Source organism: Narcine bancroftii, chromosome 2 (assembly GCF_036971445.1).
Source record: "Narcine bancroftii isolate sNarBan1 chromosome 2, sNarBan1.hap1, whole genome shotgun sequence".
Lineage (NCBI taxonomy): Eukaryota > Metazoa > Chordata > Chondrichthyes > Torpediniformes > Narcinidae > Narcine > Narcine bancroftii.
The window spans coordinates 326,454,283-326,480,660 of record NC_091470.1 but is presented as its reverse complement, the minus strand read 5'-3'; the positions used below and the strand labels follow the sequence as shown (position 1 = coordinate 326,480,660).

General features: G+C 38.7%; 1 protein-coding gene and 1 long non-coding RNA gene across 5 annotated transcripts in view; one reads left to right on the top strand and one right to left on the bottom strand.

Annotated features, from left to right (window-relative positions):
• The window catches only part of LOC138755632 (uncharacterized), a 44,068-nt gene that overhangs the window by 12,183 nt on the left and 5,507 nt on the right, over positions 1-26,378 (top strand). For both annotated transcript variants that reach the window (XR_011352434.1, XR_011352433.1), the window contains exon 2: positions 5,339-5,404. This is a non-coding gene — a long non-coding RNA (uncharacterized lncRNA). The remainder of the gene's footprint in view (positions 1-5,338; positions 5,405-26,378) is intronic.
• Positions 989-26,378, bottom strand: part of LOC138755631 (matrix metalloproteinase-16-like) — a 258,984-nt gene continuing 233,594 nt past the window's right edge. For all 3 annotated transcript variants that reach the window (XM_069921980.1, XM_069921982.1, XM_069921981.1), the window contains 3 exons: positions 22,504-22,654; positions 12,499-12,614; positions 989-3,966 (listed from right to left, as the gene is read on the bottom strand). In XM_069921980.1, coding sequence (XP_069778081.1) covers positions 3,632-3,966; positions 12,499-12,614; positions 22,504-22,654 — 602 coding nt within the window. In that variant the 3' untranslated portion in view covers positions 989-3,631. The remainder of the gene's footprint in view (positions 3,967-12,498; positions 12,615-22,503; positions 22,655-26,378) is intronic.

Below are 26,378 nucleotides of genomic sequence, written 5' to 3'. Positions count from 1 at the left end.
TAGAGTGGATGTGGGATACTTTGATTATAAGAGGCTTTTGACAAGGTCTCACATAAAGATTAGTATGCAACATTAAAGCATGTGGGATTGAGTTAATACACCAAAACAGATTAAGTATGTTGGCAGACAGGAATCAGCAGATTCTTTTCTGAAAGGTTGGCAGTGACTACTGGGATTCTGCAAGGTTTAGTGCTTGGAAGAAATGATACAAAGCTGGGTGGGAGTGTAAGTTATAAAAAGAATGCTGAAAGACTTCAGAGCGATGGTTCAAAGAGAATGAGTGGGCAAATGTATGGCAGATGTCGTGAAATGTTGATAAATATGATGTTACCCACTTTGGTGGCAAAACCAGGGAAGAAGATTATGTCAGACTGATAAGAATTTAGGAAAGGAGGAGTTGCAGTGAAATCCAGGCTGTTGAGCAAATGGTGTGCTTGAATTCATAGTAAGAGGAGTTGAGTATAGGAGCAGAGATATCTTACTGCAAATGTACAGTCTTGATGACAATGCACCTTGATTTACACACAGCTTTGGTCTTTTCTGAACAGGGATGTTATTGCCGCAGAGTGTGTGCAGTGAAGGTTCACTGACTTGATTTCTGAGATGGCAGGATTTGAAGAGAGATTGGCACAATTGGATATACTTACTAGAGTTTACAAGATTGAGATGAAACCTCATAGAAAGTTATAATATCAAAGTGTTGGTTGGATTAATGCAAGAAAGGTCCCTGACAGTGGGAAAATCCAGAACCACCAGTCACAGACTGTGGACACTGGAGAGGCCATTTAGAATTGAGATATGATTTGCTTCATAGCCACCTGCTGGCTCCCAGGCCCTTTCAGCTCACCTGAAGGTCAATGATGTTCATTTTCTCAATCTTCCTTCCAAATACTACATTTCCACGATTCACACATTAAGTAATTAGAAACACATGTCAAAAAAGAAGCTTCAAAACAACAAAACAAAATCACAACTGAATTCTATTAACTTTTTCATCTGGATTCCCATTTATTGAGTTTTATCCCCCCTCTTTTTTAATACAACACGGTGAACGATGATGCTGAATACATAATACATAACAGTATAAAATGCCTTCCCGAGAAAAGACACTTACAGCGGACAATAAGAACAATCTGAAAATAAATATGAATCAATAAATACAAATCGGTCACTGCACAGCCCTTAACTCTTTGAATGCCATGATTGTGTGTGAGGCAAGAGATGTGTGGATTTGCGGCCACCCATAGCAGTCAAAGGGTTCTAGCAGGAAAAAGTAAACATTAATAATCCATTACCTATGACAAGCTATATTCATATATGGGGTAACACACTTCTCATACTCCCTTGACCTCTATCCACCTCGGAGTAATCACTAACTGGAAGTGACAACTCTATATAGTATATTATAGTTACTAGGACCATGCAATGAACCAGTAAAGTAATAATCAATAATAACTCATATTTTGGGAAAAATAAGTTGGCTTTCCCTGAATATTAACAGAAAATCCATCAATATTTGCCAATAATATGATCTTTAGTATCATGGTGTTCTGTAAGATATTTGTTTTAGCTGTTTACAAAAGTCAAATAGCCAACTGAAAATACTGCAAAAAATAAGGTGTATCATTAATTACAATGGAAAGAACATTTGATCAAACAAAAGTACCCTTTGAAAATGTCTATGAAGATCTATATATTGCATGGAGGTTACTCTAAAACAGTACTTGTACTGTAGATCATATTGAAAAGTACAATTATGTTTAACTGTAGGTAATAACAGGAAATAAATTAAAGGTCCTGCTAATTATGTCAATTTATTTTCATTTCTGCTAATTGTTTTTAGTGACAGCTAAAGGTCAGAATCAAGAGGCAGGAAGAAAGTGAAAGCTACTTAGTGTTGTAAAACAGTAACATTTTCTAATTGAGACATTTAAAATGCTCAGAGACTGCAATAGTCTGAAACAGTATTGAACTAACATTAAAGGCAAGCATTATGTTAAAAACCACTTGTAACTCATATCACCAAACAGAAGTTCTAATTTCTGTGAGTTACATTTTGTTTTGATGCATCAATGAACAACCCATCGTCTGTAGGCGCTGTAAGTTTAAGTTCAAGGTACATCAAACACAATAATTCTGTTAAAGTAAAAGTTGAAAAAGGCCCATGTCACCCGAGGAAGGACTCAGGCCCGAAATGTTGACTGCCTTTTAATGAATCCTGTGTGACCTGCTGTGCTGGTGTACTGCAGAAGCCCATAGCTGATTTTTATTTGCCTCATGAATATTCTATTGTTTATATTTCTGGAATAATTTCTGGGATAATGATAATCAAAAAATTTCACTGCAAAGAGACACAGAACCAAGTATGTTTGATTGAAATGTGGGTTTCGCCATCTTCTACCTGTCTTACTGTAGGAGTAACTTTATAACACTGTAACATTGTAAATCATTACTTGTATGAACTCAACACTGAATGCTGATGGTATTGTGGTGCCTTGCTATTGTCTGGAGGCCCTGGCTTTACATAATAGCAATAAATATAAAAAATTGTAGGGGATAATTGGCAAATACAAACATGCCCAGATTAGACTGATATCAATGATAATCAACAAGCATCTTCAGATTTAATATCCCTCGTTAAAAATATCATATAAGCATTAAAATACAAGCAACTGAGAAAGTTGATTGTATGTAGTCCATTAATGCACATCTCTTCAACCAATTAGGAATTCATCCACAACATTATAAAAAATATGCTGACGTCATTCCAGTTTCAATTTCAGATAGAAGTCACTTCACTGTTAAGTTTTCCCAACAAACGCATTTCTCTGATTCCACAATATCTAATCAGCTATGCTGAAATTAATCCCCTTGATGGGTTTACAGAGGCTTGAATGGTCGTGCGCATGGCAGCATGAAAACAGATCTATAAGAACTCCTTAACTGTACTTCAACATTTCCTGCATTTAAGTCTACTTGTACAAGAACAATTGAAAAATCCACACATTGATTTTACTCAGAACAGCTGTAACAAAACAAAAATGAAAAATATATTTAAGGCTGTTAACAATATTGCAGATATTTGGCCCCTGTTACTTGAACAATCCAATTTGCTGTCTTATATTCCTGGTCTGGTACATGAAAGGATCAATGCAGCAACATTTCTTCATTAGAGAGATAGTAATGCTCTTTGGAAAATAAATGCAAAGTTTTCAGAGTAGTCCTGGCCCAAAGAAAAGATTAAGTCACCAGAAGAGTTCTCAATGATCCCCACCCCCCCACAATAATAAGGAAGAGATCAGTCACTAGTACCAGTCTTGAGAAGTATTTTCTTGGCTTTCCATTTGTTTAACCTGGAGTCGAAGTCCACTAGGGCATCAAGCTTGCAGATAAAAGGCCTATACGGAATGACGCACCAAAGAAAGACAAAGGACTGAAATACAGGTGATACCGTGTATTATGAAAGCTTTCCCCTCTCTCTTTTATAATCTCCACTCATGCTCAGTACAGGCCACTCTGAGAAAATCAGCCATGATTCATGTGTCTCAGGCAGAGACAATGCCTGCTTATTGCTGGGTTCCAGCGTTACTGCCCACATGTTGAACTTTCACATTGCTTCCTTCTGCTACAATCACACCCATTCTTGCATGGACCGCTTGCAGTATAATATGTGGCGTGGCGTTCCTTTCCTTTTAAATTGAACCACTGTGTAAATCAATACCAGGAAACACAAGGCCAGAGTACAAGGGATAACAATGGCTATAGCATTCACAGTGCTAGAAGTATTATCAATTTTAATCACAATGTCAACATCATCTTGTGTATCATGTCTATCTTTATCTCCTGCCTTAGTTCGATCACATCCCATCCATTCTTTAAGAATTGATCTTGGATAATTAGGTTCCACCCTGAGTTTATGGTTGTTGAATTTCCAGTACTCCTTTCCTTTGTAAAAGTACGTATACCCTGGAAATGTAAAAACAAAGTTACACAATAAATATGAAATATTGTGGAATAACACAATAAATATGAACACAAACAAAAATACGAAAGCTTATGAAAGTATACATGAGGTGAATTTATATCTGAAAAAGAAAAGCCAAGGCTTTGGGCAAGCTTCATGCTGAGAACTCTCAGAACTCAGAGAAAAGAGTTGGTGTATTCCTAACAAAGACAAAGAATCTAAAATTAAAAAAAAATTATAACGGCAGTGCTCCCACTGGTGTGGACCCAGGAGAGTGGGCAGTAGAGACACAGTACTCCTCCAAGGGGTCCAGTTTGTTATGCCAATAGCCCCCTACCTGCTTTAAACAGTCTGTAGAAGGGGCCAATGCTGTTCTTTTTAAATGTTGGCCAAACCACAGAGGGCTGTGTCCAAGATAGCAGTTCTCATGCAAGGCAACAAACAGACCATGAGGGCTGTGGGAACTGGACTACCCAGCGCAGAGCACCAGAGTGGGAGAACACCTCTCTTCCCTGGTTGGAAGAAGAAAATGTCCCTGCAGGAAAGCTAACCAGAGCAGTGGATCAGTGAGGAGATCAAAGGTTGAAGACTCACAATAGGGTTGCTAGAGACAGGCTCCTGAGAACCAAGTATTGGTGAGGATGTCAATGGCAAGAAGGGCTGCCAAGGGCCTTGGGGATGGACAGCTTCCTAATCACATCAAAAGTTTGGCACAAGGATTTTTGTGGTGGAACAGGGGATTAACAAAACTCATTTTAATGCTGAACAGCTGAAGGTGGTGCATGAGACGCCCATTTGAATCTTCATGAAAAGTTCTGGTACTATCCTCATGAAGGCGACACGGAGAGAAAGCTTGCCTGGCTGTACCCTTGCAGCTCTCACAACCTGGATTCAACCCTGTCCTCTGGCACTGCCTGTGTGTGTTTGCATGTTCTGTTTGTGACTGTGGGTTTCCTCCAGATTCTCTGGTTTTCTTCCACAAACCAATGACGTGCAAGTGGGTAGGTTAATTGGCCACTGTGAATTGCCAATAGTGGAGGTAAAGAGTAAAATCTGCTGGTGACAGGAATGTGGGGAGAATAAAATTGTATTCATATACAATGAGAGTAGATGGGTGGTTGATGGTCTGCATGGACTAAATGGGCTGAAGGGCCGATTTTGATGCTTTATGACTCTATGGAAGTTATAGCCAAGTCAGCAGGCAATTCAAAATAAATCATACAGGTCCTTTATACATGTCTACATGTTTGCTAGTATGAGAAGAAAGGCAAAGATAAAGTGGGCTTAAGTAGTACAGTATAAAAAGTGGGATTAAACTCTTTTTCAGATTTGCTGGTACTAAATCTAACTCAATGCAAAATTCTTCTTTTGCAGAATTTCTGTTATTTCAAGGCTGATCCATGTACTTCCGCTGCATCTGGAAGAGACACAAAATATCTGGTATGGATTCTGCTCTTGTTCACTTCTCTGCTGCTGAAGTGTTTCTTGTTTGGGTGAACAGCCTTTATGTTTGAATTGCTAAGAAACCAAGCTTCAATATTAATCTGAAGCCTACTTTCTTCAGAACTCAAAGTTTCTTAACCATATAACCATATAACCATTTACGGAGCAGAAACAGCCCATGTTGGCCTTTCGAGTCCGCACCGGTTCACTGATTTTGTGCGCCCTCTTCAGGCATTGGTCCCAGTTTCTTGAAATAGCGTTTGTACGTGGTTTAAGAGGCAAGTAAGGGATCCGATATGATGAATTTTATAAAGAATTCTAAGGAAGTTAGGATAGTCTGACGGGTACAAGAAGCATTATTAATGTGCAAAACCTTTTGGAATGAATGCCAATATATTATTTGCCTTCTTAACTGCTTCTAGTGCCTGAATGTTTGCTTTCAGTGACTGGTGTACAATGACTGATATCCTGTTTGAATCTTGTTAAGAGTATCTGGAAGGAGGGACAGGGAGAGTGAGAAGTTTAAAGAGGGGGAGGGAGAGGAGTGTATTGCTGGAGGTGGTGGGAAAGTGGGGGTAGACTCTTGAATAAGAGATAGTTCGGCAAACACTGATTGGGTAGAATTAACTGCATTCATGACATCCAATATACTTATAAGTAGATTGATTGAGTAACATCATTGATGGTAGCTGGGGTAGTAACTATGGATACATAACCAGAAAAGAGAACATATCAATCAATCAAGCCAGTTTGACTACTCCAGTCTAGAAAATAAACAGATTGTTGTAATGCCTACATATGAAAAAGGGGAGTTGAAGGTCCACTGGCATGCTTTCACAATAACCTTATTTTGCCTCGTTCACATAAAGATACATTGTATTAGTCCACTTTAGGACAGTCTAGGGTGAGCTATAAATAAATATGACATGTAAACCCTCGTGAATTATTTGTTGCTGTGTTTTTATTATATCAGTTATTGGTCAAAGATATTTAGTTATTCATCAGCTGACATTCTGTCTCCAACATCAAAATCTGTTTTAAAGGAATAACTTTAACCTTTAAGTCACAATCTGTACCCATATCTCAGGGCAGTACTAAAAATCATCCTGATCACTAGAGGAACTCACTTTAAGCTGCTGCTTTACCACATATTGCACTATTTAGATACTTTCTAAGTGTTTGGATGCTTTCATTTTTAAGTTACAGTTCCCTCCTCCCTATCAGCTTGTCATAAAAGAACTTCACAGACTTAGTTCAAAGAGTTGCCTGCTTTTGCTTCTACCGTCCCATCCACCATTGAAACCCACTTACACAGAAGAGGATGCAAGCACCTTCCTAGAAATGCGGAGGTATCGAGAACTGTACAGCCCTTTTACACAGAGATCCCACTTAATTGGTGTGTGAGCAACCCATGTTTAAAGGCAGGTCAGGTCATTCACACTGAACCAAGAAACACCCCAGGTTGCTATGTAAATGGAGGTAGAACCTGCCAAAGGAGGTGAGTCCTGCAGCATTACACGGTGCACGATCTGCTGTCAGGTTTCACCTCCCCTCCATGGCACTATGATCCTGTGTAATGGGATGGCATTCAAAGATTGGATCACTTTTCTTGCTCATATTTTACCCATGTCAGTGAATTTGGTTCAAAGATCAGTGGGACAATGATGTTGGTGGTGAGTTTACTGGGTCGGGAAGAGGACGATTACAATGCACCCATGAACACCAGCAATTCCACCAGCGACGTGGAGCATCTCTTCCAGTGCCTGTTCTCCGACTACGAGTTATTGTACAAGCAGTACAACCCTTTGCCTTGGGATGCCATCCCTTTACCAAAGGCAGTGCTCTACCTGTTAATGGCGTCCTTGGTGGTTGTGGCTGTTGCTCATGCTATTGTTGGGCATCTCATCAAGGACTTGCTCCATGACTTTTTGGGTGAGTAAATGAATTTATCAACAAACCATATTAACAGTCTCTAAATAAATCGTACCTACTTATAATGCTAATCTAGCTTACACATTAAAAGTTTATGAAAAATTATTTGCATTTATTTTTCCATTTTAACTCCCTCACCTAAACAAGCAGAAGGTAGCATTTTATTTAATGCCACCTAAGTGTCACCCAAGCCTATTTTCTCAGTGATTTCTCTTCAGTATCACAGTTTTGAAATCTGTTTATTGGAATTAAATTGTGAATTAAAAAAAAAATATGAAGAGAGACAATTTAAAGACAGCTTAATCTTGGATCTATTCAAAGCATAATGTCTCATAATTTATCGTGATTCTATGATAGTTAGTCTTGGAAGTCAAGAGCGCAGGGCCTGAGTGCTGCATTGATGCTGAGGCACTTCTTATGTGATGGCTTGGACTTATCAGACAGCATTGGCGTCCTAGGGAACCAGGTAAGCCTTTTAGACAGGAGCTGATGTGAAATGCATTGGCTCTGATATTACCTACATAATGCCACCGGGTAATACATGGGATGAAAATGACCCCACATTCCAGCTTCATTGCATTCACACAGGTAAGTGAAGCAGTTAAAAGGCGGCTAATTCCCATCTTTTAATGGTAGTGTAAGAGGGGTTTATGAAAGTCAGTTAAAAGGACTTTGTTTTACTGTATTAAGTTATATAATTGGAATAGATAACTGATAAATCTGTCAAGCCTCATAACCAGTATCTTAGAGTACAAGAAAAATAACCTTGGAAATAATGGATGCATTAATTGCTAACATCTGTATAAGCTGTGTTAAGCCATTTCTGAAACATTGTTATAATTAAAATTGCTTAATTTAGGAGGTCAAGGGTTGAGTCTTCAAAAAAGAAAAGTTACAAAACCTTGGGAGTACACAGATCATTAAACATATGGATGACTCCCACACAGAAATGGATTCTTTCACTAAGTCCAAGTTGAATTGCGTTGTTTATTTGATTAAATTGAGGTATTTAGACCTACCAACTCCAAGCTCTTCAGATAATTATCTTAACAATTCTTAATGAGCAAATTTTGGAAAGCATTAAATTGGGAACACTCCAGTGAAATTATCTGAAAGTGCAAACAAAAAATAATCTTCCTGGGATGGTCAGCCAACTGAGCAGTTGAACATTTGAGACAGAAGTGTGAAAGTCATTTCTGAGGAAAATAAGACATTAGGGTAATTCATCAATGTGAAGTATCCAGCAAAGGCCATTTTTTTTAGAGGAAGTACAGCTCAGGAAGCTGTCACACAAACTCTATCCTGTTTACATCCCGTGAATTGAACAATTTGAACATAAATTAATTTAATTTAAAAGAGAAAAACGATTCCAAGGCAAAATTGAATAAATTGATAGTACAGCACAAAAACATGACCTTCAGCCCATCCAGTCTGTGCCAAACTATTATTCTATCCAGTCCAGTGTTTCTCAACCTTTTTCTTTCCATTCACATATCACTTTAAGTATTCCCTATGCCATCGGTGACATGTGATTAGTGAGGGATTGCTGAAGGTGATATGTGGGTGGAAAGAAAAAGTTTGAAAACCACTGTTTTAATCGTACCTAATTGACTCGTTATGTGCAGAGTTTCTTAACTCCAAAGGAAATGGGCCAATGACAGTTTTTCTCAAGCAAAATATTTCAGTAACAATTCTCAACCTCCCTTCCCACTCACATACCACCTTAAGCAATCCCTTACTCATCACAGAGCACCGATGGCATAGGGATTTCTTAAAGTGGTATGTGAGTGGAAAGAAAAAGGTTGAGAACCACTGATCTCGTCCCTACAACTGGACCATAACCCTCCATACCCCTTCCATCCATGTCAAAATTCACCACTTCAGCTGACAGCATATTCCACACTGTCACCTCTCTGCATGAAGAAGTTTCCCCAATGTTCCCTTTAAACATTTTCCCTTTCACCCTTAACCTCTGTCCTCTAGTTTTTAATCTCACCTAACCTCAGTGGAAAAGCCTACTTGCATTTATTCCATCTATATAATTTTGTATACCTCTATCAAATTTCCACTCATTCTTCTCTGCTCCAGGGAACAAAGTCCTAACCTGTTTAAGCTTTCCGTGCAACTCAGTTCCTCAACACCACTCTATACTTTAATCTTATTGATATCTTTCGTGTAGTTTGGTGACAAAACTGCAAAAAATAATGGATGCCAAGGCAAAACAGAAATCACGACGAGGAACCTGAGGATGGGTTGAAAGAATTAAAGGTGAAATTTAACTGAAACAAATGTGAACGAATGCATTTGTGGAAGTTAAACCATGGAATGGCAGGCTCCAGGTACGTTGTTATCAAAGCCTTGTCCAGCTGTAACTTGATATCCCAACTCTGTACTCAGTGCCTCTTTACCTCCTTATCTACCTGTGTTTGTACTTTCAAGGAATCTTGTAATTTTACCCCTGGGTCTTTTTGTTCTCCAACACTTCACAGGAGCCTGTCATTCACTTTACATATCCTGACCTGGTTTAACTGACACAAATGTGTTACTTCACACTTTTCCAATTGATCTAGAACCTGTTGTAGCCTTGCACCAACCTCTTCACTGCCCTTCACATCACCAATGTAGTGTGTCACCTGTAAATGCATTAGTCATACCACTCACATTCTCATCAAGTCAATAAAGTATATTACAAATAACAGTGATCCTGTGATGTGCTCTGATTTAATGCACATCACAGCATTAAATTTGACATCTGTTGATTGGGCTCAAAATTTTGCTGAAATCTATTCCTTTTGTATCCCATTTCACAATGAGAATACAAGAATGTAGGATCACTTGCACTGTTCCTAAAATGTTCATGCAGATTTTAAGGAAACATTAGCATGAATCAAATGAGAGCAAGCTGGAAAGACATGTATCAGGATATTGTATGATCACATTGAGAAACAATAGATATGTGTGGCAAAACATCATGCTGTGGGAGGACTTGATTGCTGCATACTTTAGGATGGATTTTCTTTACACCACTTGACAAGAATGGCATATTGAAGAAAATCAGACAATATTTTACATTATACTTTGTGCATAATGGAGCCCAGCTAAATACTTCTATATTAATTACATTTTTGTGGAGGTAGATATGTGTAAAAGGTTAAGCGGCTAGTTCTAATCGCTCTGCTAATATATTGATGCAAGAAGATAGGGAGGTCAAAATTAGAGCCTTAAAATTCAAGACACTGATCTGTTTGGATCGTGTTAATCTCCAACCTGCTTCAGGCTTACTTGGGACATATGGTAAAAAGTGTGTTACTTTACGAAATCCATCCTTAACTTGCATTGCTAAGTGTTTAATTAAAATTATTGGTATCGTTTAAAACAATTAGAGAGGGATGAAAAAGGAAATTTAGTACAATAGGAGTTTCCAAGATAAAATTACTTAGGCCAAAAAATCTCCGGAATTGAAACCATATACGTAGTGTATGTTTAGCCATTGGATTATCAATTTGTTTATATAATTTAGTAAGAGTAAAAGGGAGAGTAGCTCCCAAAATAGAGCTAATTGAAAAATTTTGTATCGGTTTAATTTCTAAATTTACCCAATGGGGATTTAGAGATAATTCTGAATAATTCAACCAATACCTTAAGTAACTAATATTAATTGCCCAGTAATAAATTCTAAAGTTGGGTAATGCCAACCCTCCCTCTAGTTTAGATTTCTGTAAATATTTTTTATTTGGGAGTAAAGCTTATTTACTCTGGAAAGTTAAAGGTATAACATGCTTTTCAGATTTATTCTTGGAAAACTCTTTCATGTCATTTGAACAATTATCCATGAAATATGATTTACCTCGATCTCATTTCTTTCGATATTTGCAGATTAGGAGTTTCTTAGTTTCGACTTTACCCTCTTTTCCCAATCGGGAGACTACGACGGTTTTAGAGGATATACTATATTCAAAATTCCCTCCAAAAGGTGTGATATCTAAATTATATAATATAATTACAAAAATAAATTCTGGGACTTTTGAAAAATTTAAAAATGATTGGGAAAGAGAACTCAACCTTCATATTTCTAATGAAAATTGGAATAAAATTCTGCGACTGATAAACTCTTCTTCTCTATGTGCAAAACATTCACTAATACAGTTTAAAGTTGTTCATAGAGCTCATATGTCTAAAGATAAACTCCATCGCTTTTATTCTAATATCGATCCTATATGTGATAAATCTCAATTGGAAATAGCTTCCCTTACACATATGTTTTGGTCCTGTCCCTCTTTACAGAATTATTGGAAGGAAATTTTTTCCATTATATCTACTGTTTTGAATATTGATTTACAACCACATCCCATTACTGCAATTTTTGGATTACCTATGATAGATTTGACTTATTTATCTCTTCCTGCGGATCGTATGATTGCTTTTCTTACACTAATGGCTAGAAGATCTATACTATTGAATTGGAAAGAGGTTAATCCTCCTACTGTTTTCCAATGGTTTACCCAAACTATACTATGTTTAAATTTAGAGAAAATTAGAAACTCTGTCTATGAATCCCCTTCTAAGTTTGAGTTAACCTGGCGACCATTTATTCAATATTTTCATTTGTGGTGAGTTGATCTGGCTCTGTTTTCTTTCTATGATTATGTATGATAATTGGGCTGTAAGATGAGATTGGAGTGATCGGCGTGGTTTAGCTATATCTGTAGGTTTTTTTTTAAGTTTTTTTTAATTCAGATTTGTTTTTTCTTCTTTTTTGGGTTTTTTTTTTCTCTTTTTTCATATATTGTTATTAATTATATCTTTTTTTTTAGAGATAGTTCACACCCTAAACTGATCTAAATTTTTTTTATGATATATTTTTATTCTGTAATATTATTGTTTAATATCTCTGTATTAATTCATTACTTACTATGTATTTTTTATATCTCTTTGAACTGTATGTGTTTATAAATTATAATAATAATAAAAAGATTGAAAAAGGTATCGTTTAAAACAAAAGTCAAGCATTTTTTTGAAAACTATCTTCTTTACCAAGTTTATGCTTTTTACAAATCAGTGACCTGAAATTTAGGATGGATCAGATCGACAGAAATGCACAAATTTGAACAAGGTAGAAAGAAATTCCACCAGTGAATCAAGCTTTTATTTCCACATACCATTTTCTTTGCTGACAAAGGCTCCTTGTGGAGATTCAGGAATTCCTTTCCAGATCAAAATAGATTTGGGATAACCACTGTCTACCACATGTGTTTCTTCATTATATCTCCAATACCTATAGACAAGGAGGAGACAAAGAAATGCAAACAAAGCAAAGATTAGAGTTTAAGAAATGAAGAACTCTCAGCCCATCGGGAGCATAAATTGAGAAAAAAAAATAATGGAATTCCAGATGTTCTATTTAACCAGATGATCCAACAGCTTCAGTTTCATCTGCAATAATTAGAGTGTTTAAGCATCCTCAAACAGGACTGTTTTTCTTTATTTTATTTTCACTTGTAGAATCCACAATTATTCAGCACATTTGAGCATATGTTCTATGCCCCTATTGTATCTGTACCACTGGGGAGAATGTAGCTAATTGGTACTCTGCTCCACGTTGGAACACTCAGTGGCCAACCATGCCCATGCAAACTCTGGGGGCATGTTGTGCACAATTTTGTAACAATGGTTAATCAATCATATCAAGCTTGCTGCTGAACTTCTGACATCTGCTTCCCTGCAAAACCACTCTCGTTGTCAACATTTTCTTTGTGATTGAATGGCAGGTCAGACAGGATGGGCTGAATGCTCCTATGTCCTAATAAAGATTGGTTGTCAACATCCCCATTTGATCTATTCCTTTGTTGAATCTTATGCTTCCCTGACAAATGTTGTGGACAATAAGCTTTCAGTAAGCTTTTTGTTACACAGTATTCTTCTCATAGCAGTAAAGATCTTCATTGCACAAAGTTGGTGGAGGTATCCTTCTGTCTTCCTTTGGACTCTCCAAAGGCAGAAGCGTTTGTGCAGTCCTTCGGCCTGTGGTGAGTCACTGAACTGGCTCATGACCTGCATTGTGAGCCAGCTCAACCTACTTGCAGAAAACCAGGGCTTGACTATTCTAATGGCTATCACCTCACATCAAACCATTAACCTGTTATTTTATTACAAACACTTTTTAAATGTTTGGCTAATTTTCATTCATTTACATTTCACAATTTGGAAAACAGTGCCACAGAAGGGAAAAAAAGAGTAGAAATCGAAAGTATAAAATTACAAGCATTTTGTATCTGTTTATAAACTCAGGAATTCAAGTATTTTGAATCTAATTTAGAATAAGTTAACACTTTAAGTTTGAAATCTCCCCTTTAATTCAGTTAACCAAAAATTTGGATTGAGCACAAATGGTAAAATTTGTTTTCTATTTGCATTTGATTTTCCCATGAAACTTGCAAGTGAAAATGATTTCACCTCCTTTGTTTCCAGGAGAAAGTGAATCTCAAATGGATTATTTTGAATTTGATTTGAAATGTTACTGATATAAGAGCTTACTGTCATATGCAATAAGTGAAATGTACAGATGCACCCAGGGCCGGACTATTTTGTGCCTAGGCAAGGCCAACTACTTGCCCCCTCCAAAGATAATTGCCAACTTCGATTTTCAAAAACAGATGTTTTGTGGTAAAAGAGGCACAGCACAAAACTTGAAACTGCTAAATTTATTTTAAATTGCAATAATAATAATGCAACAATCTTTGATTATCTTTCTGAAATGCAATAGAAAATATTTTGGCACGTAAATCATTTTGAACTTGAGGAACTCTGTAGAATGCATACCTCCACCAAGGGTAACACAACATTAAAACATTTTACTTCACACACCTTTCCAGTGATGAAAATGGAGAACTTGCTCCCAGATGAGTTAGTTGAATCAATCAGCAAAACATATTAGCAGGAAACGAAATAAGGTGATGCCTTTAAAATGAAATAAAAAGAGTGGGAAGGGACTTGATTTGAGCAGAAATTTTGCTGCAAAACCTTTGGGCTGAATACTCCCCCTATCTTTGCCGTGACTTGAATGTAATTCAATAAAACTAGAAGATATATACCACTGAGCCTGACCCGGAACCCCGGCTTATATATTACACTGATAACAGATTGAGACACTTCCTAGAATAATACCTCATGAAACTATCCATCCAAAGTTTAGCATGGAACAGGGGGTGGAAGGAGGGAGGAGGGAAGGGGGAGGAACAGGAACCGGGGAGGTAGGGGGGACGGAGTGGGGAGCAGGGACTGTGGAAGGATGTAGGAGACCAGGAGGGGGGGGAGAAGCGAAGGGGAAGCGAGGAGGAGGGAATGGGGACCGTGAATGTTGGAGGGAGAATGGGGACCAGGGAGTGGGGGAGAGCAGGGACTGGGGAGGGGGAAGAGCAGGGACTGGGGACAGGGAGGGAAAGGGAACAAGGACCAGGGAGGGAGGGTGGAACAGGTACCAAGGGGGAGGAAAGAACATGGACTGAGGAGGGAGAGGGAAATGGGGACTGGGAGGTTGGAACGGGGAGCAGGGAGGGAGGGGGAATGGGAACCCGGGAGGAAGGGGGGAATGGGGATCGGGAAGGGAGGGGGAGCAGGGACTGGTGGGGGAAAAATGGTAACTGGGTAGGGAGGCTGGACCAGGGAGAGAGGTGAAAATGGAGACCAGGAGGGAGGGGAGCAGAGGCCAGGAAGGGGGTAGCAGGGACTGGTGGTTGTTCAGAGACTTGGTGCGGGGTGGGAAGCAGAAACCAGGGAGAGGGGGAGCTCAGAGAGAGGGAGGGATGCACTGGGCTCCAGCGACTCAGCACCGAGCCAATATGGCCAGGGGTGGACGAGGGCCACTATCTCGTTGCCCTTTCTGAGCTAGAATGTTAGTGTATTTTGACTGTGGGCACACCAATAACTTAGGTAAAGGTTACACTTTCTTTGGGTAATTTTCCAGTGGGAAAAAAATGATCAACATTTTAATATTTCAGTGGAAGAAGATTTTAAAAGAGGTGGGCATGCACTCTTAACATAGTGCTGAGGACTATTGGCGGCTCCACCGTTGAGGTTGTCATGAGTATCAAGTTCCTTAGAGTGCACTTGGCAGAGAACTTCACATGGTTCTTAGCACCATCTCCATAGCCAGGAAAGCCCAGCAGCACCTCTATTTCCTGCAAAGGCTGAGGAAAGTTTATCTTCCACTCTCTTGGGCCCTCTTTAAGTCAACAACCATCTTTTTTGTTTTTTTAATGTTCAGATAGATTGTTGGCTGTGCATCAGTCCGTTAGCGACTCTACCTCTGTACGCTGACTCGTTATTCTTACTGATCAGGCCCACCACGGTTGTATCATCCATCGGTGAACTTGATTATGTGGTTCGAACTGTGTTTAGCTGCACAGTCGTGGGTCAGCAGAGTGAATAGCAGTGGACTTAGCACACAGCCCTGGGGGTCCCATGTTCAGTGTGATGATCTTGGAGATGGTGTTTCCGATCTGGACTGCCTGAGCTCTCCCCACAGGAAGTCAAGAATCCAATTTCAGAGGGAGGTGTTTGGACCCAGCAGGCTCAACTTCCTTATCAAGTTGATTGCTGAAGTGAAGTCAATAAATAGCATTTGAACATACGAGTCCTTGTTTTCTGAGTGGATGAGGGCTGGATGGAGGGCGACGGCAATGGCATAATCTGTGGAGCGTTTGGGTTTGTATGCTAACTGCAGGGGGTCCAGTGACAGTGGCAGTAGGAGCTTGATGTGCCCCATGATGAGCCTCTCAAAGTACTTCATGTTGATGGAAGTGAGTGCGACGGGGTGGTTATCATTGAGGCAGGACAAAGATGGCTTCTTTGGCATGGGGACAATGGTGGCAGCTTTGAAGCACATAGGGGCCATGGCGCATCTCAGGGAGATGTTAAAAAGATGTTGGTGAGAACATCCGCTAACTGATCCGCACATCCTCTGAGCACTCTGTCGGGAATGTTATCCGCTCGACCAGCTTTCCACAGGTTGACCTTGCTTAGCTTTCTCTTCACATTGGTCATTGCAAGACACAGCACCTGGACATTTGGTGAAGAGGCGGTCTTCTTTGCTGCAATGTTGTTTTTCGCCTCAAAGCCCGCATAGAAGTTGTACAGTCTGACTGGGAGGGAGACATCACCAGCACAGGCAGATGGTGTAGTCCTGTGGTTGTGGGTGTAACCAGGATTTGAGGGCAAGAAAGTCTCCTGAGGGCCTTGGGCGCTGAAGGCTTCCTGATTGTGTCAGAGGTTTGAATCGGGAGCTCAGGTTGCTGATAGATCAATTAGGAGTCTGTGCAGCTGCAGATGCTGTGGGAGGTGAATCTACAGACCCTCAGTGACTCTGAAGGGATTCCCTTTTGCTTCTCTTCCTTTCGAACTGTAAGGGTCACCAGGCAACTCTGATGGTGACTCTGAGCGCATTATGGCTGGCAGAAAGCAATTTTTAGTAAACATTACATTGTTCTGTACTATTCCAAGACAATAAAGGAATCTTCAATTTTAAATAAACTAAATTACCATGAGACAGAAGAAGACTAAAAATATAAAAAGATAGAGAAATATTCACAGTTGTGGTACATGCAAAATGAAGTGGTGTTTCACTAGTGTAGACAGATCTTTAACATAATGAGCCATTTCTAAATTTAGATCAATGAAAGCAGAGTTTTGTATTTTCTCCTCTGCACTGCCTGACATTGCCAGAATTGTGGTAAAGATTTTGCTCATTCATAAATAGGAATTCCTCTGCATTTCTGATGAATCGACACTGATGTTACAGTGGCAGATGTAAGGAAAGTCCTGGCAGAGCCCAGATCATTGATTTAAAATAACAAATTTTCCAAATGATAGCAGTGGGAGTCACCACCAAGTCCACATTGGCACCCAACAGTTCACAACTTATTTCATTTAGTCAAAGAGTCAAATAAGGTAGAGCATAAAATAAAAGTGGTTCTATTATGATCAAAATGGTTTAATCAAACTCAGTTTGATATTTATGTGTAACTCTTGTCTCCCTGATTAGAGGACAAACATTATTACCAGGAAAAATCTTGCAATCATTAAAGCACAGATTGAGGATATTTCTTCCACTGAGCCTTTGCCAGTTTTGCCCATAAATCTACCATCAAGTTTCTCGGTCATGCCCGCTGGCTTGGGAGGTGAGGAAGAACTAAATAAAATGATTCTCATGTCTGAAATAGAAGAAAAAAAAAAGCTGGAAACTTAGGCAACTCAGTGGTGCAGCTAGTAGAGATGGGTTCCTCACATCTCCAGTGTTCAGGGTTCAATCCTGAGATCTGATCCTGTTCATTTGGAGCTTGCTAGTTCTCCATGTGAAGTTTGATCACTGTTAATTGCCCCTAGTGTGTAAATGAATGGGAGTAACTCGGGGTTGTTGTGGGAATATGGATAGAAATATGGGATTGGAGTAAGTGCCTGCTTAATGATTGGGGTAGACTTGGAAGGCCAAGGTCCTATATCTGTGCTGGAGGACTGACTATGAGCACTTACTGTGAAAAAGAATCTGATGTGGAACCATGTCAAAAACAGCTCATATTTCTGCAGCACCATTAAAGCAGAAAAATCTCAACATTTCCAGCCACCTCACTATTTTGCTCCACTTTTTTTTCCTGGCAATTCTTAATTTTCCTAGTCCTTTCCTATCAAAGTTCATGTTTCAAATGTCTGAAGGATACTGTGTACCTAATACTCCTTTTGCCTTTTGCAAAAATTATTGGCTCTCAAACGTATAATAACTAATAGGTATTCCTCTTGGAATTGAACACAACTAAGAATGACCAGAGACAACTTGATATAAGTGGGAAGATGAAAAAGAAATGCTCTTGTAGCAGGATGCTAAATACATCTAGAGTATTGAGGGAGCAATTCTTAAAATCTCTTTGAATTGTTTGAGATATCTGTTTCAGTAAGAAGATACTCATTGACATTTGCCAACAACTGCAGTCTCAATTGCAACCTCAGACTAGGCCAGGACCCACCCACCCTTCTGCCTCTCCAACTGCTCTCAACTGAAAACATGCTTGAGTTTCCAACTTTTCCTAATTCCAACGAAGGGTCATTGACCTAAAATGCTAACTCTCTCTGCAGATGTCTGATTTGAGAATATTTCCAACATTTTCTGTTACACTTAGGATTTCCAACACCTGCAATTTAAAAAAATCCTAAGATAAGGACCAGATTGCCAAAAACCACAAAGATCTCTCCAGTGAAAACCTTTTCGGGTTTGGTTGTTTTGAGTCTTGCTCCAATTTCAGTTGTGGAACTTTAGGCTCAGCTATTATACTAAAGTAAAAATTAAAAAAAAACATTCAAAATTCTTAAGTTGTCTTACGCATTCCCTTCTAATAATACATGTATTATGGGTGGATTATCAAAGATTTGTGACAAGTAACTGCATTTTTCCTCATCAGCCCTCAATTATTTCATCATCTACTATTTCTTCAGTCAGTCTATTTATATCCAAGTACTTGCTAATTCTGTCTCTGATCATTATTTCTGGACTTTTCCTCACCATTAAAGTTAAATGGAATGGTTTCTAATTACTGAATTTATCCCCTTTATAATTTTTTTTGTATGACATTTGCAGTTTTCAAGTCTTGGGTACCACCCCTGCAGATGTTTGCAAGATTGCGTCCAATGCCTCTGTCATTTCCTCCCTTATAAATCGAAGGTGCATCCTGCCTGGAGTGCTTTAAGTGTAGTTGGCTTTTCCAGGACTCATCTTTGTATTAATGTTTATCCCAGCCAGAATTTCATATGCATCTTTGTTTTTGAGACTTCAGCAACACTTTTTTTCTGATAGCATCTTTTCTCGGTTAACGCAAATTTTTTATTTGTTATGTTTGTTGCCACTCTTTTCTCGTGGTCTCTCCTTGTCTATTGTTTCCAATTTTATTCCCCTTTCGATGTTTCTGTAATAAGCCTGGTTCACATTTCGTCATCATCTCAGTATCTGCCAAATTATTTTTTCTTCCCTGCTATTTAACTCGGTCTTTTTAGGCATCCAGTGAATTGGAGCATTATTTTGTTAGTACCTTCTCCCTCCTGGGAACGTACCTCAATGGCTGTTGAAATAACTCCATCTTAAATTCTCTTATTGTTCATTTGCAGTGTTTGCCTGCCAAGCTTCAATTCTAATTGACCTGTCCCAGATCTTTTCCCATTGACAGTTGTTTCACCATGGATTACTTTATATGCTTCTCTAAACCTTGCGTATTATAATTGCTGATTTCTTGATGTTCCCTTCATTGATACTTACTCTACTGGTTTGGCTTAATTCCAAGAACCAAATATAGCAATGCATCTTCTGAGTTCAGCTAGAAATATTCTGATCAAAAAAGTTCAATATACACTTTTGAATCCTACCCCTCTTTTAACTTCCTATATTAGACTGGACAACGAAGATTTTTCTTCCTGAACACTTTAGGGTGTATTTTATGGATTAGGGGCTGATGATCACATAAATCACCTCAAAATCTCCTTATCACATACTGCTTTTTAGATATAGCTATTTTAATGATTTTTCTATCATATTTTAAGTCTACTTCAAGCTTTTAAAACCATTAAGTGAAACATGTCATTGAAAATACATTTGCATTTGGACTTTTCTGTTGATCTTGGTGCAGTAGGTGATGAACATGATGAATGATTTCACCAGGACATTGCAACCATGGAAAAGCGGTATCAGGGCAACTGGAATCTATTGGTAGACATGGACACAAGAGGTATCAGATGCTGAGTACAAACGAAAATCAGTGGCAAGACATTTTTAGTTCATCTGAACTAATGCAATGTGTCAGTATTGTGATGCGATAAAACATGCTAAATTGAATACAACTTAATTTAACAGTTCTCCAATTTCCTACATGATACTGTAAATCTGAAATTATCTTTATGTTCAGTTCAAAATTGCTTATCATATCCCCAATTTCTTTCAGGAAGCAAACCTTTTTTAAAAAAATGGTTGTCTAGTCAATATTTATACTTGATGTTCAGTATTATAGTTCTACAGCTTTTTCAATTCTCTACAATTATCTTGAAAACTTGCTCTTTAATATCTTTCCCACTATTTACCATAGTAGCCTACAGATTATTTGGGCACCACGGGTCAGCATAGCAGTTAGCGCAATGCAGTTGCAGCGCCAGCGATGGGGACCAGGGTTAAAACCCCGCGCTGGCTGTAAGATTGTATGTTCTCCCTGTGTCTGCATGGGTTTTTCCTGGTGCTCCAATTTACTCCCCCTGTTTGAAACATACCAGGGTTGTAGGCCAGTTGGACACAAATGGGCAGTACATGCTTGTAGGCAGAAAGTGCCTATTACCATGGTGTATGTCTAAATTTAAATTTAAAATTAAATTTTTTAAAAAAATTAATAAATTGAAATTTAAAAATGTAAAAGTGTAATCTTACCCGCATTGCTTCTAAACTCTAAACAGATTCTGTTTTTGATTGGTCGAGGGCATGCTCTATCCTTAGCACTGCAATATTTTTCTTCGTTCCTGAAGAAGGGCTCAGGCCCAAAACATTGACACCCTTTTGCTTTTAATGGATACTACATGAGCTAATGGAGTTTCACCATCATTTTTGCACACTGGTACTGCAAGATACCCAGGCATCTGCAAATTTCCTTGTTTACCAATATCCTTCACTGTTTCACTGCTACCACTTCCCTCCCTTCTTTCATTGTGTTCCTTTCTTGTGTCCAAAAATATTTAGAATTCATTCTTATTTTTAAAATGTATAATCTAAACATAAAGCACAGCAATAGGCCCTTCCGGCCCATGAGCCCACGCCATCCAATTACACCCAATGGACCAACAACCCAGAGGAAACCCACACAGACGCGGGAGAATGTACAAACTCCTTACAGACAGCATCGGATTCGATAGCAGGAGCTGTAACAGCATTGTACTAACTGCTACCCTAACCGTGCTGCCCTTATGGATCAAAAACAAAAAGTCTTGGAAATATGCAGCAGATCAGGAAGGAGGATTAATATTTCATTTAGTTAATGTAATTAATATTACATTTTTAAAACAGTGCTTGCTGCATGTACTTTTATTCTAAACATATCAATCTGTTTGAAATGGTTTTATCATAAACAAGACTTTTATATCCACTTAACTGTAAAAGTCTCTTCACATTTATCTCAACCTACTGATAACAAAACCCAAAAAAAACATGTTAACCACTTTGATTGACCTAGCACATGCAAACTCACTAACCTGTCTCCTTTGGAGAAGGAGATTTTGCCGACATCTTCCCACCACACTGCCGTGTCAATACCCTGAGAAGGTACTCCACTTCCTAGTTCCAGCAGGTTTTGAGGATATCCTATCCTAGTGTAGCTTAGTTTAAGTTTATCTCTCCCTTGTAATTCAATTCCTTTTTCTGCTCCCTGTCACAGGCATTCCTCACTTTCTCATTCCAACCCCATCCCCCAACCATTTCTCTTCAATTAGAAACATCTTTGATTTCTAACGTTTCCAAATTCTGATAAAAGGTAACTAACTCATTTGAACCATTAACTACATTTTTCTCTCCCCAGCTATGATGTATCCTGCTGAGTATTTCCCACGTTTTTTGTTATTTCTTTCGATTTCCAGCATCTGGCATCAGTGTTTCCAAGTTTTCAAAATGCTGTGGTATCAGTTTGTCAGATAGAATGTGAACATTTTATGTTATTTAATAGTTTTTGTCGATCAATTTTCATAATTTTTTTTATTTTGTAAAGCCTGGGTCAAGTAACAAAAATATTAATTCCATTTGTATCCTGCTTGAGAATTCTATTTGAGAGCTTTAGAAAAGAAACCATACAAACTATATTAAGTATCTATTGACACTTGCACAGTGCAATTATAGGGGGATTAAGGATCCCTTAAAGCTCAGCATGTGCACTGAATATTGAGTGAAAGAAAACTAGAATGATGGGTTGTTTGTGCACCATTGTATAAATATGATAATCCTATTTGAATGATCAATCTGTTTGAAAAGGTTCTGTCATAAACAAGACTTTTATATTCATTTAACTGTAAAAGTCTCTTCACATATATCTCAGCCCATTGACAACAAAACTGAAAAACATGTTAACCACATTGATTGACCTGGCACATGCAAACTCACTAACCTGTCTCCTTTGAAGAAGTAGGTTTTGCCGACATCTTCCCACCACACTGCAGTGTCAATGCCCTGAGAAGGTACTCCACTTCCTAGTTCCACCAGGTTTTGAGGATATCCTAATTCCAGTGTTGCTTCTTTAAAGACCCAATATTTACTCCCTATAAGAAAATGATATGTACCATTATTAGGTTACTTCTATTGAGTGAATGATTTTACATAGATATGAAAAATCAGTCTTTTTGATAATTCATAATTATTTTGTCCCATTCATTCATTTGAATTTCCGAATGCACAGATCTATTTTCTCTGTAGTGGCAGTTTCAGAATTTGCTGTATTACAATGACAAAAGAACAAACTAATATATTTTTAACTGAGTCTTCATAACTTTGCCCCACGTGCACAATACATCAGCGTTCCTGGCTGCCAAATAAATAGAAAGTGAATTATCTTTCTGCAGCTATAAAGCTGACACATGACGAACAGAAGGAGAACATTGATTGTGAAATGTGTAATGAAACAATATCTTTGGCAAAGCATTTGCTGCTCCACAAATAATTTAAAGTCACTTGGGAAAACAGAGATAAATGTTAGCACTGTGGTTAATGTTGCTGCTTCATGAATCCTGGGACCCAGGTTCTCTCTTGACCTCAGAGCTTACACATTATCTCCATGATGACGTGGGTTTCCTTTGGATGCTGTGGTTTCCACCTCATCCTAAATAAGTGCTGGTCATTTAATTGGCTTCTATGAAGTATGTCTTGGTGTAGTTTAATGCCAAAATGAATATAAAAAGGAGTTCAGGGGCATACATGAGAAATAATATTTTTCAGGGCTACAGAAAAATAAAGAGTGGCAAAATGGGACAAATGGGATTTCTCCCCTGAGGGACAACATTGATGGGATGAATGGCCTTCTGCTGTGTTGTAAAGGAATAAAAGAGTTTAGATCTATGTTTAACCTACTTAAAAGTAACTATAATGGGATTATGATTCAGCTTTCCTAATATATTTTTAATATTGATAAGTGTATAGCAGGATTTATTTTGTCATAAATATTTTAACATTTGTTGTTATCACATTGCTTTGTTTGCCTGCGGTTTTGTAAAGCAAGCTTTGAAATTTCAAGATTAATTAAAACACAATGGACCATCTGGGACTAAATTATTTCAATATGACAACTTTTGGAAACATTAATTATTCTCAAAACTTTCCATAGTCTTTGTCCTCACCAATATAAATGAATGTATTTTAACATTGAGAAAACTGGCCATATTAATCATTGTTCTATGCCCTTCCCTAAGATGTTCCCCAGCTGGGTAGGTTGGCAGGTGACCCCTTTAAAGAAGAATCCAGTGCTAATGGTCTTCACTAGGGGTGGCCAAAACTCTTCGGTATGGGCCACAAAAAGAAAAATATAAGGAATCACGGGTCAAACAATATTAAGTCCAGCAGTTTACAACCACGATTGGCTCCTTTAACAGGTCATTAAAGTGGAGGAACAACACCTGATTTTCCACCTGGGCACTCTCCAGCCAGATGGCATTAACATCTATTTTCTGCTGACCTGCTCTCCTTTCCCCCACTCCCTTCCTTTCCCCTGTCATCTCTCTACCCCCTTCCATCTCTACTCACCTAGTCATCCCTCCTCCCCTTTCTTGCTGTTGTGCCCTCCCTCCCTTGTCTATACCTCCTGCCTTTGTGAACACACCTCCTCCCTTACCCTTTTGTTCGGATGCCTGGCAACATTTTTCCTCACCTTGATGATGGGATCAAGCCTGAAATGTCGATTATGTATTTTTATCTTTGCTATGTAAAGACCACTATGTGACCTGCTGAGTTTCTTCAGTTTTTCCTTTAAGAGGCTGTTTAAAGCCTGTACAGAGTTGATGGCAGTCAGACTGAGTGATTGGAACTTGAGGGGGAGCGCTGAGACTTCGCTCCCCGAACTCCATGGGTCCACAGCGCTGCCATTACAGTAACTCTGACAGCACTGCCATTTTGTTTCCCTCTAACAGGCCAGTTTGGCATTTTGGCAATCTCTTGGTGCCTGCCACATTGACCACCGCCAGTGGGCTGATAACGCCTCAAACCGTGCATCTTGGCGCCTCACAGTTTGGCGGGCAGCAGCCTCCTTTGAAGAAGACCGCAGAGCCCACCTCACTGACAAAAGGCAAAGGAGGAAAAACCCAACACCCAACCCCAACCAACCAATTTTCCCCTGCAACCGCTGCAATCGTGTCTGCCTGTCCCTCATCGGACTTGTCAGCCACAAACGAGCCTGCAGCTGACGTGGACTTTTTACCCCCTCCATAAATCTTCGTCAGTGAAGCCAAGCCAAAGAAGAAAAGAACAGGCCAGTTAAAAACTGGAAACAGGTTGTAGTTTACCCAGGGGATGTAGTTTGGTCACCCCTGATCTACATGTTGGAAAATGTAGATAAAATGACCACATAGTTTGGCATTTATGTCAAGTCATGACCAAAAATATCTCTCAAAAAATGGGTGTCAACTTATACTCCAGATATATTTCTGAGACCTTAAATTCAGCTCAAAATCCAATCTGTGCTGATCCAGTGTATGTTGAAAAACCAAAAAAAAAACCCCACTGCGACAAATTTTCATTGAGATTTTTATTGAAAACAACCACACAATTAGCACCCTTCAAAATCATTATTATTGAGTAAAAATAACACATTTAGAACCTTTCAAAATCACTCTCACCATCATTGTCTGAAGCAAAGATTGCAGCGAGCACATCCATACTCACTGTTTAAACAGTCATCATATGGGTCCCTGTCTGTGTCTGATGAGGCGGTTTCAGCTTTGTCGTCAGTGTCCCACAATAAATCCTGTTCTGTGCCATCAATTGCATGAGATACCAGACTTGTTAAATGATCTTATCACAGTCTCTACTTTAACTTTGCCCCATGCCTTGAGCACGGAATTACACAGCACATCAAGTGATGGAGCGCACATTGCCCTGCCTTTTGTAAATGACTTTCCTGCACTCGACATCCTTGTATTCCATTCCTCACACACATGGTCTTTAAATGGCTTGTTCAAGCAGACATCGAGAGGTTTCAATATTTAAACCACCTGGGATAACCACCATGTAAGTATTATATAGTGCTAATCTACTTTTAGTGTTCTCATTTAAATGGCTACAAAACATATCCCAGACCAGCAAACTCTGTTCTTTGCGTAAACAACCTGGCCGCCTATTCCACACATTGTCTATCCATAGTTTTACACCATTTTCATCCATCCATCCTTTTTCATGAAAATGTACAAAAATACCTGCAGGGAATTTCATTTTCAGTTTAATTTTACTTTTGAAGATTACCATGGTCTTAACTTTGTCTTGTTGGCCATGCTTGATAACACCTCAATAAACCTGGACTTTTCGTGGCCTGTACTTCTGGTTTGCACAGTTTTAACACCTTTCCATTCCATTGTTCTATTGCCCATCATGTCAAAATTCATTGCAGTTTCATCCATGTTTCCGATATTTGCCAATGTAAACTGGTATTTCTGCCGGTTCCGTATAATAAACTGGTGAAAACATACAACTTTATGATGAAGATCTTTTGGTAAATTCTGTGCGATTTTTGTTTTTTGGTGTAATACCAGATTTTTCCTGTTCATGCAAGAATTGCACCAGCCTACTGTAGTTTCAGTGTCATCACTGAGGTCTGGGTGTGACTTGTCCCACATTTGAATTGCAAATGTTCTTATTTTATTTCAGGTGACTATGTAGCAATCTTGCCTCTGTTCACATATCTATTCTGTACCATGATTTTCCAACTCTGGCCAACGAGTGATTCCTTTTCTCAAAGAACTTTGCCTTTTTGGTATTTTTGTTAAAGTTTCTTCTTTTTTCCTC